Source organism: Macrobrachium rosenbergii, chromosome 40 (genome assembly GCF_040412425.1).
Source record: "Macrobrachium rosenbergii isolate ZJJX-2024 chromosome 40, ASM4041242v1, whole genome shotgun sequence".
In the NCBI taxonomy this organism is placed as follows: Eukaryota; Metazoa; Arthropoda; class Malacostraca; order Decapoda; family Palaemonidae; genus Macrobrachium; species Macrobrachium rosenbergii.
The window spans coordinates 8,646,066-8,660,165 of record NC_089780.1 but is presented as its reverse complement, the minus strand read 5'-3'; the positions used below and the strand labels follow the sequence as shown (position 1 = coordinate 8,660,165).

The following is a 14,100-nucleotide window of genomic DNA, read 5'->3' as shown; positions in this document are numbered from 1 at the left end:
GACGTCACTGGGTCTCCCATTATTTGCGATCATTGGGTTAACAACAGAGACCAACCGAGCCTCTCTCTCTCTCTCTCTCTCTCTCTCTCTCTCTCTCTCTCTCTCTCTCTTGTTGCTATGGTGGAGATTTTCGTTGTCTCTTTTGTGTGTGTGTGGTTATCCAGTGCATTATTTCATCTGCTCTTGATCTGAGATATCGTTTTATTTCTGTATACATTTGTCAAGTAAATGTTTCTAGCATTGTTTTTTCATTACATTAATTTACGTAAAATTCGACTTATCACAATCATATTGATGTCGTCTGTTTCGTTTATCTTGAAAAACAAAATCATTGTTTATAAAAGAATGAAACATGTTTTATTTATTATCTTCCATAAAATCTGTAATGGTATTGAAATGACAATTCCTCGCCATTCTTTTTAAAAGACTGAATCGTGTTTCATTCAGCATATCTTCCAACTAATCTATAATTGCGTTGAAAAAAATGTCAGTTTCTCACTTATGTTTTTTAGTTTCCTGTAAAAGAAAACTACTGAGATGGCTTTGTCTGTCCGTCCGGACTTTTTTCTGTCAGCACTTTTTCTTTCCGCACTATTTTCTGTCCTCACTTTTTCTGTCCGCCCTCAGATCTTAAAAATTACTGAGGCTAGAGGGCTGTAAATTGGTATGTTGAGCATCCACCCTCCAATCATCAAACATACCAAATTGCAGCCCTCTAGCCTCAATATTTTTTTATTTTATTTAAGGTTAAAGTTAGCCATACTTGTGCTTCTGGCAACGATATAGACAGGCCACCACCGGGCCGTGGTTAGAAGTTTCATGGGCCGCCGCTCGTACAGCATTATACCGAGACCACCGAAAGATAGATCTATTTTCTGTGGTCTTGATTATAAGCTGTAGTGGCTGTACAGAAAACTCGATTGCGCCGAAGAGTTACCATTCCATTTAAAAACTACATTTTTTCACCATTGCCTTTAAAACATTGAAACGTGTTTCATTTGCTGTTTTTCGTAGTAGTTAAAATGCTGTTTGAGAAAAATGACGTTTACTCTCTCCTCGATCATTTAATCCCCAATTTTTTTAAATCAGTCCCCCTGAGTAAGCAAGTAAGTAAGAAAGCAAGTAAGTAAATGAGTAAGTAAGTAAGTAAGAGGGCAAAGTTCTTTAATTACTCTTCAAAAAATTACATTTTCCAAATCCCTGATAATCTTATCAGTCAATTTTTAAATCAGTTCCTTTAAGTAAGTAAGTAAGTAAGCAAGTAAGTAAGTAAGTAAGAGGGCAAAGTTCATTCATTATACTTCGAAAAATGATATTTTTATATCCCTGATCATCAATTCCCCAATTTTTAAATCAGTCCCTCTAAGTAAGTAAGTAAGCAAGTAAGTAATAATCAAGTAAGTAGTAAGTAACTAAGCAAGTAATTAAGTCAAACGACAAAGCTCCTTCATTACTCACAACTGAGCATTTCCAGTGAAGGGAGCTTTCCTCCTTGAATCTATAAATAGACTCCTGAGTCTTCCTCCTGCCCTCCCAAGTACTTCCTTCGACTGAGTAGGAGGACTTCCTCAACCTTCTACTCGAGCGAGGATGACGAATCCTCGAACTATTTCCCTCCCCCCTCCCCCCACCTCCAGTTATCCGGAGTGAGTCTCAAGGTCAAGGTGCCAAGATCAAGTGCGCTTGTTGCCTCATCCTCCCACCCTCCCTCCTCCTCCTCCTCCTCCTCCTCCTCCTCCTCCTCCTCCTCCTCCTCCTACTGATACTTCTAATGTTCATATTTTGAGTTTTATTACTTTTTGTTATACTTGGTGTATGTTGTGACTTGAATTGTAAGATATTAGTTTCTGTTAGTACTGGGACTGCTGCTTTAGCTCCTACTACTACTACTACTACTACTACTACTAATACTACTACTACTACTACTACTAATACTACTACTACTACTACTAATACTAATAATAATAATAATAATAATAATAATAATAATAATAATAATAATAATAATAATAATAACTTCTTGTTTCAAGTCCATTTTTACAGATGAACTTTTTTCATCTGTAAAAGTTTGAAAATAACAAGAATGAAATAGAAAGACAGCTTTCACCTAAAGTGTCTCTTTATCCTGTCGTCAATTAGAGAGCAAAAGTAGGTCGAATAATAATAATAATAATAATAATAATAATAATAATAATAATAATAATAATGTAGGTGAAAGAGTGCTAGCAATAATAATAATAATAATAATAATAATAATAATAATAATGTATGAAAGAATACAATCAATAATTATGATAATGCACCTAAGAATGAAATCATTGTGAACGTGGGAGGTGACCTCGTGTCGGCAAGAGTGTTTATGTCATTTCCCTCTTCATAATCATTTATCATGAAAATATACATTTTTTTTTATTTCTTTTTTAAGAGATTATCACTCCCGTAACTCCCACAGTGTCTCACCAGCGATTGCCAAGGCCACCGTGAATGCGAAAAGCCTCGGGAATTGCAACGAAAGAAGAAAGGGTAATTTGTAATTGTCTGCTGGATACTGTTTTTTTATGATTTATCTGAAGGTCATTGCCAGGTTGGTGCATTGTATGGTGGCGAGCTTCGCTCTCCTCAGCCGTTCTGAGTGATAGAACCGTTTTCTTAACGACGTCCGCTGTAGCTCGTTTCCCTCCTTTGTTGCAAAGTGACAGTTTCAGAAGCGTTTTCTTGCCTTTTTTTTCCATGCCGTTTTTAGTCTTTTTCATACTTTCCTTGTGTTCCTCCTCAAGTCTGAATATGACTTTTCTTTTTACCAGGTTTAGCCTTTATTATATGTCTTTTTCTTCAAGCCTGATGACGGATTTGCATTTGACCATTTGTTTAGTCTTTTTTTTTTATATTTTCCTAAGGTCTTTTTCTTCAAGCCTGAATATGGATATGAATTTTACCATGTTTAGCCTTTGTATACTTTTTTTTTTCTTAGCCTTCAGTCCTGAATACGGCTGTGCATTTTACCAAGCTTAGACTTTTTCCACTGTCATTGTGTCATTTTTCCAAGTCTGAGTATGGATATGGATTGCATAGCCTTAAAACCAGCCTTTGTATCAGAAAGATTCTTCTTCTTATGGGTAATGTGAATAATCCCTTAGCAAACAGTTAATTGCACCAATTAGATTAATGGTATTCCCAAAAGTTTCTTCCATGACTAGGTGCTGTACGTATTCTAATCTGACAAATGTATAATTCTTCTTTTTTAAGCAACTGGGAGCATATTTCCATTCAGAAGATCACCCCACGTATTCCTAGAATGAGCGTGGAAGTAATATCCGCTACATGTCATTTCGTATTCTAGAAGCACAGACAAGCGTCACAGAATACCGGTTGACTTCTTGCATGGCATCCCCTTCCACGTTGACCTTACTGGGGAATTCTATGAGCCAGGAATGTGGAATGGAATGCTTATTGAATTCTCTTTGCTGCGAGGATGTGGTGAGATACCTCTTGAGGTATTTAACGTGTTGTAAGAATCACGGCTTTGTCAACTGCTTCCTCTCTCTCTCTCTCTCTCTCTCTCTCTCTCTCTCTCTCTCTCTCTCTCTCTCTCTCTCTCTCATAAAATCGGTAAAAATTTTACAACTATAAGTTTTTGGTATATACTGCATTCTGAAAATTCTCTCTCTCTCTCTCTCTCTCTCTCTCTGTAAAAATTTTACAACTATAAGTTTTTGGTATATGCTGCATTCTGAAAAGTCTATAATTTCTGGACTCTCTCATCTCTCTCTCTCTCTCTCTCTCTCTCTCTCTCTCTCTCTCTCTAATAAAATCGGTAAAAATTTTATAATTATAATTTTTTGACATATACTGCATTCTGAAAAGTCTCTCTCTCTCTCTCTCTCTCTCTCTCTCTCTCTCTCTCTCTCTCTCTCTCTCTCTCTCTCTCTCTCTCTCTCATAAAATCGGTAAATACTTTATACATATAACATCTTAATATATACTGCATTCTCAAAAGTCTCTCTCTCTCTCTCTCTCTCTCTCTCTCTCTCTCTCTCTCTCTCTCTCTCTCTCTCTCTCTCTCTCTCTCTCATAGAATAGATAAAATTTGTATAACTATAACTTTTTAATATATACTGCATTCTCTCTCTCTCTCTCTCTCTCTCTCTCTCTCTCTCTCTCTCTCTCTCTCTCTCTCTCTCTCTCTGATATGCCTTTTTCTCACACTTCCTTTATAATTTTATCACCTTGTTCATGCTCATTTCCGTGTTTGGCGTCACTCCCTTAAGCAAACATTCAACAGAAATTAAAAGAGATTTCGTAATTTTTCGAGGAAATTATATTGAGGTTTTATAAGCATGTGATAAATCTGTTTTTGTTAGTTAAACTTTCAACGTTTTGAATGTCAAATGACATTAGTAGTGTATGAGTCCTGTTATATATATATATATATATATATATATATATATATATATATATATATATATATATATATATATATATATATATATATATATATATATATATATATATATATATATATCTTACCCAACTACGTTGGACATAGCTTCTCTTCCACGGTCCATTTGCCTGCGTCCCAGGGGCTAATTTGACCTAAATATTTTTTTCCATATTTTATTTTTTGTGCGTTTTCCCCTCCAAGCGTTGGGTATCAACCAACATTTTTTTTTAATGTACCCGAGGCGTATAATTTTTTCCCCAGTGGGTTTTATGACACGTAGTATACGACCATTTTTATTTATTTTTTATTTTTTTAGCCAGTGACCCACTTCAAGAAGGGAAGGAAAATTCGGCATGACCGAAAGGGAAAACTAGTGGCCCATGGGTGAAAAGGAAAATGGGAAAGTTAAGAGAGAGAGAGAGAGAGAGAGAGAGAGAGAGAGAGAGAGAGAGAGAGAGAGAGAGAGGTTATACTCCGATCTTCCACTATCCTCGGTATGATAGTTTTTTTTTTATATTTTTTGTAACAGTTGTAATTCTGTATTTTCTATGTTCAGAGTCATTCAAAGAAAGGAAAGTAAACATACTGAGATAATCTCTCTCTCTCTCTCTCTCTCTCTCTCTCTCTCTCTCTCTCTCTCTCTCTCTCTCTCTCTGTGGGAATTTGTGACCATCATTTGTAGGGTTCAATCTTCATCTTGGCTGAAGTACTTTTTAAGTGAATTAGAAAAAGTTACTTTCTAAACCCTTGTACCTAATTATTATAACATAACTTTTATTTTTTCATACAAAAACACCTAATGTAATGTCGACCTATTTTGACATAGTTATAGTTACTTTCACAGCTAATTAACAAGTGCCTGCTGAATGCATATTAACATTTTCGAATACTGATGAATTTTCACCTTGTTATTAACTGCATTTTATTGCGTTTTATCATTACTATGAATGTGTCGCTGTATTTGATTGCATATTGTCATTGCTATTATTGTGTCATTGTATTTGATTGCCTTTTATCATTGCTGTTATTGTTATCGTATTTTATTGTCATTAACTGGTGAAAATCAATAACTGAAAGAATTCGGCTTAAACTGGAAGTTTAAACACTGCTTGCATCAGGAAACAGTAAACCTACACCATTGATACACTCAGCCACTGTAACTCTGTTCAAGTTACTAGTAAAAAATGCGCCGAAGTTTCTTCGGCGCAATCGATTTTTCAGTACGGCGCATAATCAAGGCCACCGGAAATATGTAGATCTATCTTTAGGTGGTCTCGCTATAATGCTGTATGAGCCGCGGCCCATGAAACTCTCAGCCGGCCGTGGTGACCTGTGTTGTTGCGTTGACAGAAGCACGATTATGGGTAATTTTAACCTTAAATAAAATAAAAACTATTGAGGCTAGAGGGCTGCAATTTGGTACGTTTGATGATTGGAGGGTGGATGATCGACATACCAAATTGCAGCCCTGTAGCCTCGGTAGTTTTTAAGATCTGAGGACGGACAGACAAAACCGGCACAATAATTTTCTTTTCAGAGAACTATACAGAGTCAAAGAGATTTGAGGCTCATATTTTTGTAACGCCATCATTAACGGAAGCTCAGATCGTTTAGTAAGCCTTCCACCGAGGCGTCAAAACGCAGTCACTGCGCTCTATGGTCGATTTCTGGCCGATGTCTCAATAGGAAGATCGACCGTACGTGGCGAAGACGATATCGGTAGTGAGCGGAAATCGTTTATGGAAATCACTTACCAGTCACGTTTTTTATCGCGCGGTCTTAATGGACGCAAATGAAATGCTGCTGCTTTCATTCCGCATCTATGGTCATTGCTGCTTTTTTTTGTGCTGCTTACTCTTAGTTAAGCGTGATAATACAGGCTGCTAATAACTCTTTCATTAGTTTTGCCAACCACTGAGAGATGGAGTAACGGTATTGTGATGTTATTCTAACCCTTACTACTTAAGTGAGGGACTGGTTGACTTAATGGCGTTGCTCCGTGCTATATCGACTACGTTATGGACATTCTCGATATTCTCTTAATCAGAGTCCTCAAAAGCTTCTTCTTCACTAATGGACCGCTTATCTACAAATTGTTTTTCTGAGGAGAAATGTTAATTAGCTCGTGCTGTTGACATCTGGGTTTCATGCGCTTGTTTCGGTTGAATTTCATATTTTGTTAAATGAGGTTTACTGTAATGTTAAAGATGAATCCAGTGGTCAATCTTTATAGTTTTGTTATGTTAGATGAAATAGCAAGATTGCTAAATGTTCTTCATTTTAGTTATTAGCCGTAATTAGATTTCTCAAATGCCCCCTATTCGATTTGTGACTAATGGTTAACAAGAACTTTTCTATCTTAATCGTCTAAATTTAAATATAAATTCATCCCTTAAATTAATATATATGTATATAAGTTTCTGACTCACATCAGGATCGAACCCAGGTCTTTCAATTGAAAGGCAAGGGCGCGCTGCCCACTAGGCCATACAAGTCATAAAAGAAGCTGGAACCTGAGTGCCACCGCACACAAAGAATTTACCTGGGCAAGCTAACTGCTTGTTGCATACCAGCGTGTTTTCCCCCAACTTCCCGACTCAGCAATGACCCAATTGACAGCATTTCATTCGAATTATCCCTTCTGAGTGAATATGATAGAAATAATCAACACAATCACGTATATATATATATATATATATATATATATATATATATATATATATATATATCAGAGAAAGATTACACTTTCAAGAATTTGTTATTTGTTCAAATCCCTTCGTAGACTTCGCGACGAATGAAACCAGTTGCCAGCAGTTTTGATGATCGACTTAAATTAATAGTTTTGCAACACTGTCTAGTCTACCGTTTCCTGTCTACTGTTTCCCGTTCATTCCTCGAAAGTGGAGTGAATCATGCTATTGTACGTTTCGTCTTCTTGGGGAATCACTGTAGCGGATTGTAAAGCCTGGGTGTGAATCATCGCTCAGATTCTTCGGAAGGAAAAAATGAAGAAGCAGAAGAGATAGAAGAAAGAAGACGCTGGCGATGAATAATAATGAAGAGAATCATCAAAGTTTAGTATAAAAAAAAAACAGTAGGTCTTCCCCCTCCCCTTCTTCCCCTCCCTACCCCCGTCCTCAGAAGAAGGCTCTTCTCGTAGGCGCAAGACGAAGAAGAAGAAGAACAACAACAAGGGTGAGATCTACGCTAAGGAAATGTCTCTCTGCCTTCTTATCGTCAGTCACAGGAACTCCAAGAATCATTTAGACTATTTTTTTTCTTTTTTTGTGATACCGGGGGACAGGGGGTAGCGATGTGCCTGAGTGGAGGAGGACTGGTGTCGTTTTGGAGGATGAGTAGCAGCGAGGGGAGGTGGGGGTTGGAGGGATAGGGGGAGGAGGTGCTAAAGAACGGGAGGGTTGAAGAGGCGAGCGGAACGGGTCCTCAGAGCACAGGTGCCAGGTAATACAAATTTACCTGTGGACGTTTACCGCAGACTTTCGACTTGAAACGAAGAGATGAATAATAAGATCTCTCGTATTTCATTTATTTTCAAGACTTTTTCGAATGAAAAAGCCCAATGGCTTTTTGATCTTTGTTGTACACATTTACGTCAAAATTCTTGCGATAGATACAGTTGTCTGGCTCCTCCGCGGGACAGTTATATGAGGTCAGTAGCCAGCGCGTATAATTGCAACATTTTTTCCTGGGTTTCTCCTCTACATTTGAGGTTTAAATTAATAATAGCAAGTCATGCTATGTATAAAAAGCAAGTTAAATTGTTCTAAAAGGAAAAATGGCCATTATTTTGACGTAAATTAATAAAAGAACTCTGGCATCGCTGGCGTTATGAGCGCGGTGCGCATGCGCGGGCGAGAAGACGACAGAGGTAGTATACACTTTCACTGCACTATCAGATCACTAGTCGCCTGGCGTTCAACTCACTCGAACCCGAGACAGCTGGGTTGAAGGCACGCACAGCTGCTGGGCCGAACACCCTAGCAGACACATCTCAAAAATCGGTGCTCGGGCGTCGCGCGCGCGCGCGTGAGAGAGAATTTGGATAACCTGACGCAGAAACTTCTTCTTCTTGTTGTTTATTTGAGATACTGTGCGTTTGCTGTTTCTCGGATTTGAAATAAATCGGAAACCAACCAACCAAAACCCCAATAGCGATGTGTGACCGTGTGTTGTTTTTGTTGTTCTTGACTTTCCTGACCGCCTTTTGAAAAAGGTGCTGAACTCGTTTTGTTTTTAATTTAAAAAGTCGTATTTTTTTCTGCTTTTTTTGTAAAGTAAATCTGGTTCTGAAAGAGAAAAAAAATTTCAGAAATGCCGTCTGTGATTGAGAGGTTTTGAAAGAGGATCCTCTTCTTCTTCTTCTTAAAACCCTTGACCCTCTTGTTGGCGAACCTTTAACTAAAGGAAGGATAATAGTAATATTATTCGTTTTATATATATAAAAAAAGTAGTGCCACACTGACGAGTGACGGAGCAAGATGCCGAAGATATTCTTGATCAAGGACCGCCTGCAACAGCAGCAGGCTCGACTGCAGGAGGCGCAGAAGGAAGGCAGCGGCAACGATGACGAACGAGAAGAAAGACGTCACATGGACGTCCACACGTCGTCCCCCTTCAGGGGGGAGACGCCCTCCCCGCCTTCGTCCACCCTCGACTTGAGAAGGGCCAAGTCGCCCTTGAGGAAAAATAATAATTCTTCCCTTCCGATGGACACTTCCTCCCCTTCGTCGTCGCCTACCCTGGACCTCCGAATGGACAGCGTGTCCCTCTCCCGCGAGAGCCACTTGGACGCCCCCTCGTTGGGCTTAGGCGTCCTGGATTTCAGGAAGGAAAACAGTAGCACCACCCTCGACCTCAGGATAGGAGAGAGAACCCGTCACCCGCGATGTTCCAGCCCGCCAGCTCGTCCTTCCAGATACACGATCCCCCGTTTTATCGAGGACCAGAGCGAGGACCAGCCCTTGTCCCTCACGACCAGAGACAGAGGTAAGACGAGAAATCTTGTCATTCTGTGTCTTTCTGTCCATCTGTGGCATTTGTATAAGCTCTAACTATATTCAGTTCCCCCACCTTTCTCTCTCTCTCTCTCTCTCTCTGTGGTATAGTGTTTTTATTGACATTTAGTGCAGTACAGTATTGTCCTTATCTATTATCTTGAACATTTGTACAACTCTCTCTCTCTCTCTCTCTCTCTCTCTCTCTCTCTCTCTCTCTCTCTCTCTCTGTGGTATAGTGTTTTTATTGACATTTAGTGCAGTACAGTATTGTCCTTATCTATTATCTTGAACATTTGTACAACTCTTACTTTATTCATTTTCTCTCTCTCTCTCTCTCTCTCTCTCTCTCTCTCTCTCTCTCTCTCTCTCTCTCTCTCTCTCTGTGATTCATTATTTTATTGACATTTAGTGCAGTACAGCATTCTAGAACATTTGTATGCCATTTATCTTTTGTACAATTTCCCAGCATTCCAGAGCATGCCATTTATCTTTTGTACAACCATATCGCCATGTCATTTAGTTCTTTTGACAGAAGTCATCATATTCATTTGGTCAGGTGTCAGTTTTCGTAATGTCATTCTGTCATTATTTGTGCACAAATGGAAGTTTACCGTTATTCATTCTGTTATATAGTTTTATTTTCTGCTGTTCACGTATCGTTTACCTTGCTTGCTGGATTTCGTCATCTTGTGCCTAGGAAGTTCGCTCGGATTAGCACAGCCTGTGAAGGCCTTACGACGCTCTGATTCAAATCATATCTGTATTGGTGTTCAGATTATATCTGTTGTGGTATTTGCGCTTGTATCCTGACGTTTGGGATACTGTACAGTAAGAAATGGTCCTATTATCCTTACTATCTTGATTTAAACAAATAAATTTAAATAGTAACATGTGCTTCATTTATATCTATTGTGGATTTCATCTTGAAACTATCACCTCTGGGATGCAATGCAACAAGGAATGGTATTATAAATCTGGTCTTGTGTATCGGTATTATTACCTCTGGGATACAACAAGAAATGGTCTCACGATTCCTGTCTTGTATATTGATATTACCTGTGGGATACAATACAACAAGAAATGGTCTTGTAACACCGGTCTTGTATACTGATGTTACCTCTGGGATACAATACGATAAGAAATGTTCTCAAAACTCCTGTCACGTATATTGATATTACCTCTGGGATGCAATACAACAAGAAATGGTCTTATAACGTTTGTCTCGCATACTGACATTACCTCTGGGATACAATACAAGAAGAAATGGTCTCATAAACTCGGCATTACCTCCGGGATACAATGCAACAACGAAAAGATCTCATAACACTAGCCCTATAACGCCTACTGTCTTAATCGCGAGAAGAAAACGTATTCTCAAAAACGAGGAAGAATAGAGAAAATGCAGAAAGTAAGAAAAAAAATAAAATAAAAAAAGTAATGCGTGAGATTTTCACGATTAAATGCGTTTCCCGCCGACTTCGCCAGAGTTGCGTTAACGCGACCATGAAAGTCTCCAAAGCACGACCAAAGGCCACACTTCCTGCCTGCGGTGTGAGTGCTTGCTCGATTTTGTAATGGGTAATGCGGCTCGTGAAATCGACTCTCTTTGCTTCTTTGTTTACGTGGATTGTTTGTTTTGGTTTTTGTTGTTGTTTTATCGTTGTGATTGGGAGATTTGTCGATTATTGTGTGCTGTTTTGTCGTCGAAAGTAATATTAAAGACCTTAAAATTAAATTGTATTTGTATTCCGGAAATAGCCAACTTTATTTTTGTTTCCTTCCGTTACGAAATTAGTAGCAAATTTTTTTGTGACTAGCAGTAACAGTAGCAGTAAAAAATACTCAAAGTAGCGTGAGTCTTAAAATGGAGAAACAAATCCACATTTATGTATTGGTACATATGTTTAAAAATTAATCTCTTGTTTCTCCAATAGTAGAAGCAAAATTAATAGCTGTTTTAAAGTTTCCACCCTTGTAATCAAGGAATTATTCGCAGATACAGTCAATTTATCATTGTTGAATTTATTATAAAATCAGTAGTGAATATTTTATGACAGAAGCAATAGTAGTGGTAAAAATAATAGCAGTAATCATTGTTGAATTTATTATAAAATTAGTAGTGAATATTTTATGACAGAAGCAATAGTAGTGGTAAAAATAATAGCAGTAGTAAAAGTTTCCACCCTTGCAAGCTAGGAATTCGTCGCAGTTACAGTTACAATTACTTCTTTGTTGCAAGCCAGGAACTGACTTGCTCTAGCTGACCTTGATACCTTTTTATGAGAAATTTCACCTGATGGCAAAAAAAAATATATATATATGTGCAATTCATTTACTGTACAGGTAAATCACTTGTTCGTCTTTATTCGCGCAGCAAACATGACCAGAAAAAGACCGAAGCAGGAAATGTATTAATATTTCGGCGCGAGTCCCAGTCGGGGGAGGAAAAAAAGGAAACAGTTGTAAAAGAGGAAGTTGTTGCGTTGGAACGGCTCCTCTCGATCTCCAGCACTACCTGTTGACCCTGGATTTTGCAAGTGTACCCAACGGGACTTTAGAAAAGAAGTTTGGAAAGCCTCCTTCTCCCTCTCTCTTTTACTGTCTCTCTGTATCTCTCCCGAGCCATCGAGGCTGATAAAGGAGAGGAGACGCCCTCCTCTCTCTCTCTCTCTCTCTCTCTCTCTCTCTCTCTCTCTGTATCTTTTTTTCTTGCTGTCAACAAGAGGGTGCAGTATTCAATACCACTTTCTCGCTCGATGGTATTAAACCACTTCCTCATTTAGACGCTTCTTTGATACTTCGTGCAAGGGATAAAAAAAAACAAAAAAAACAAGGACATACATACAGACAGACAGTCAGTCATCACCCGGGCAAGAGTTTCACTTATATAAAGTAGCTTGTTTTTGTAGGTTTAGTACTTAAATCGTGAGGGATAAAAAAGATTTTTACTGGATTTACTTATTAGCCGTGGTTTAGACTTAATAGGAACAACCCTTTGCTACTGAGATGAAGATTAAGCCACTGAATATATTGTGTCTTAAACGTCTGCTGAATGCTGGAAGAAGATGGCTACTTGGTAATGGGTCTTTCAGTTCCCCAGTAATAGAGGATTTGGTGATGATCGCTCCTGAAGGCATTTGCCTACTGGACCATATGATAATGAATCGACTCTTCTTGGTTCTCTTTGTCTCGTTTCGTCATAAAGAACAAGAGAAGCGTCAAGATAAAAAAAACTCTGGAGATGATCCATGGACCGATGATTCCATTTCCACGCGCTACTGATCTTATTTGTTCAGGACAAAAAAAAAAACTTAAGGGGGGTGGGGGTGTGGTTAGACGTCTGTTGTGTCTCCGAACTGTGGATGTTTATTCATCCGAATCCCAGTGACTTCATGAGATGGGAGTGAAGGAGAGAGACCATCACTGGCATCTTCACTTTTGTGAAGGAGGTGAACTGTGCAGAAAGAACAAAAAACCCAAAAAAATGGCATTCCTTTTCGAAGGCAGATCCTTGGGCGAAAATGAAAGTTAGGTAGGTGTATTGTTTATAGCCAAGCTTTTTGGTGCCTTACAGCTTCTTAGCTGATTGGATTTCTTTGGCACAGATGGCGTGTCAGGTGTTCACACATGCACGGACATAGATGCTTCATATTCAAAACTTTATTCATTTATTGACAACTTGCTTTGAGCACCTTACCCCAACGCCAAACAGCAGATGCCAGCGTTGTTCTTCTTCTTTAAAAGAAAATCTTTCTATTTTATTAAACAAAGGTCGACCTGTCACTAGGAGTCTTGTTCCCGCGAGTCTTTTGGCAGCTTGGCTTTCATTACTGCAAATAGACCAGATATCCTCATCTGGGTTTCCTCTTATCAGCACCTGACCGTGAGCCATTTATCGGGCCCAGGAACCCAAGAAGGTTTGTTTACTGGCCTATTTGTCTGTAAGATGAAATCACTGCGCGTTTTGCTTTTTTCATTCCAACTCTTTTTATTTTTTTAATAGTTTTCTTGTATTTTTTTTCTCTCTCAAGAATTTTGGGGTATCTTGGAAGGCTTTCAGTATACAAATAGAATTTTTTTTTCAGTTGCTAATTGATTTACTTTGGGAAATGTAGAATATCTATGAATTATATTTTGTATGTCTTACCCAATGTCAAGCCAGAGAAAGTGAAAATACCTCTTCAGATATACAAACTGTAGATCATTTGGGACAACTTTTTATTTACTTTCATTGAAAGTCGAAACACATTTGTACTCCGGGTGATTTTACTCTTACAGCCCAATTAGAATTAATCACATTTTTACCCGAAATGCCGAGAAAGAATGACATATAATAAGTTAATCAAAAGGTCCTTCGTCACATTGTATACACACGTGCATATACACGTGTATGTATACAGCCTATTTATAAATGCACAGATAGAGGTGATTAATCTACCCTCTTTTTTTTTTTTTTTTTATAAAGGCGCCTGTTGAATCAGTTAAACCGGATCCTTCGACTCTTGTTTTAAGGACTCCTGTTTTAAGGGTAACCAGTTCTGCCCAAGGGTTGAAGTTCTTGTATCTGTTGCATCTGAAGGATATAAAGTGGGCTCCTTGGTTGACGTCTATGAATAGGTCTTTTACCCATGCTCTGGAGCC

The 14,100-nt window shown here is 38.4% G+C and overlaps 1 protein-coding gene across 1 annotated transcript in view; it reads left to right on the top strand.

The window, feature by feature from the left end:
- The first annotated feature begins 8,367 nt into the window (after positions 1 to 8,367).
- LOC136826108 (uncharacterized) overlaps positions 8,368 to 14,100 on the top strand; it is a 39,444-nt gene continuing 33,711 nt past the window's right edge. Inside the window, 1 exon segment of the mRNA XM_067083083.1 lies at positions 8,368 to 9,448. Coding sequence (XP_066939184.1) covers positions 8,941 to 9,448 — 508 coding nt within the window. The 5' untranslated portion in view covers positions 8,368 to 8,940.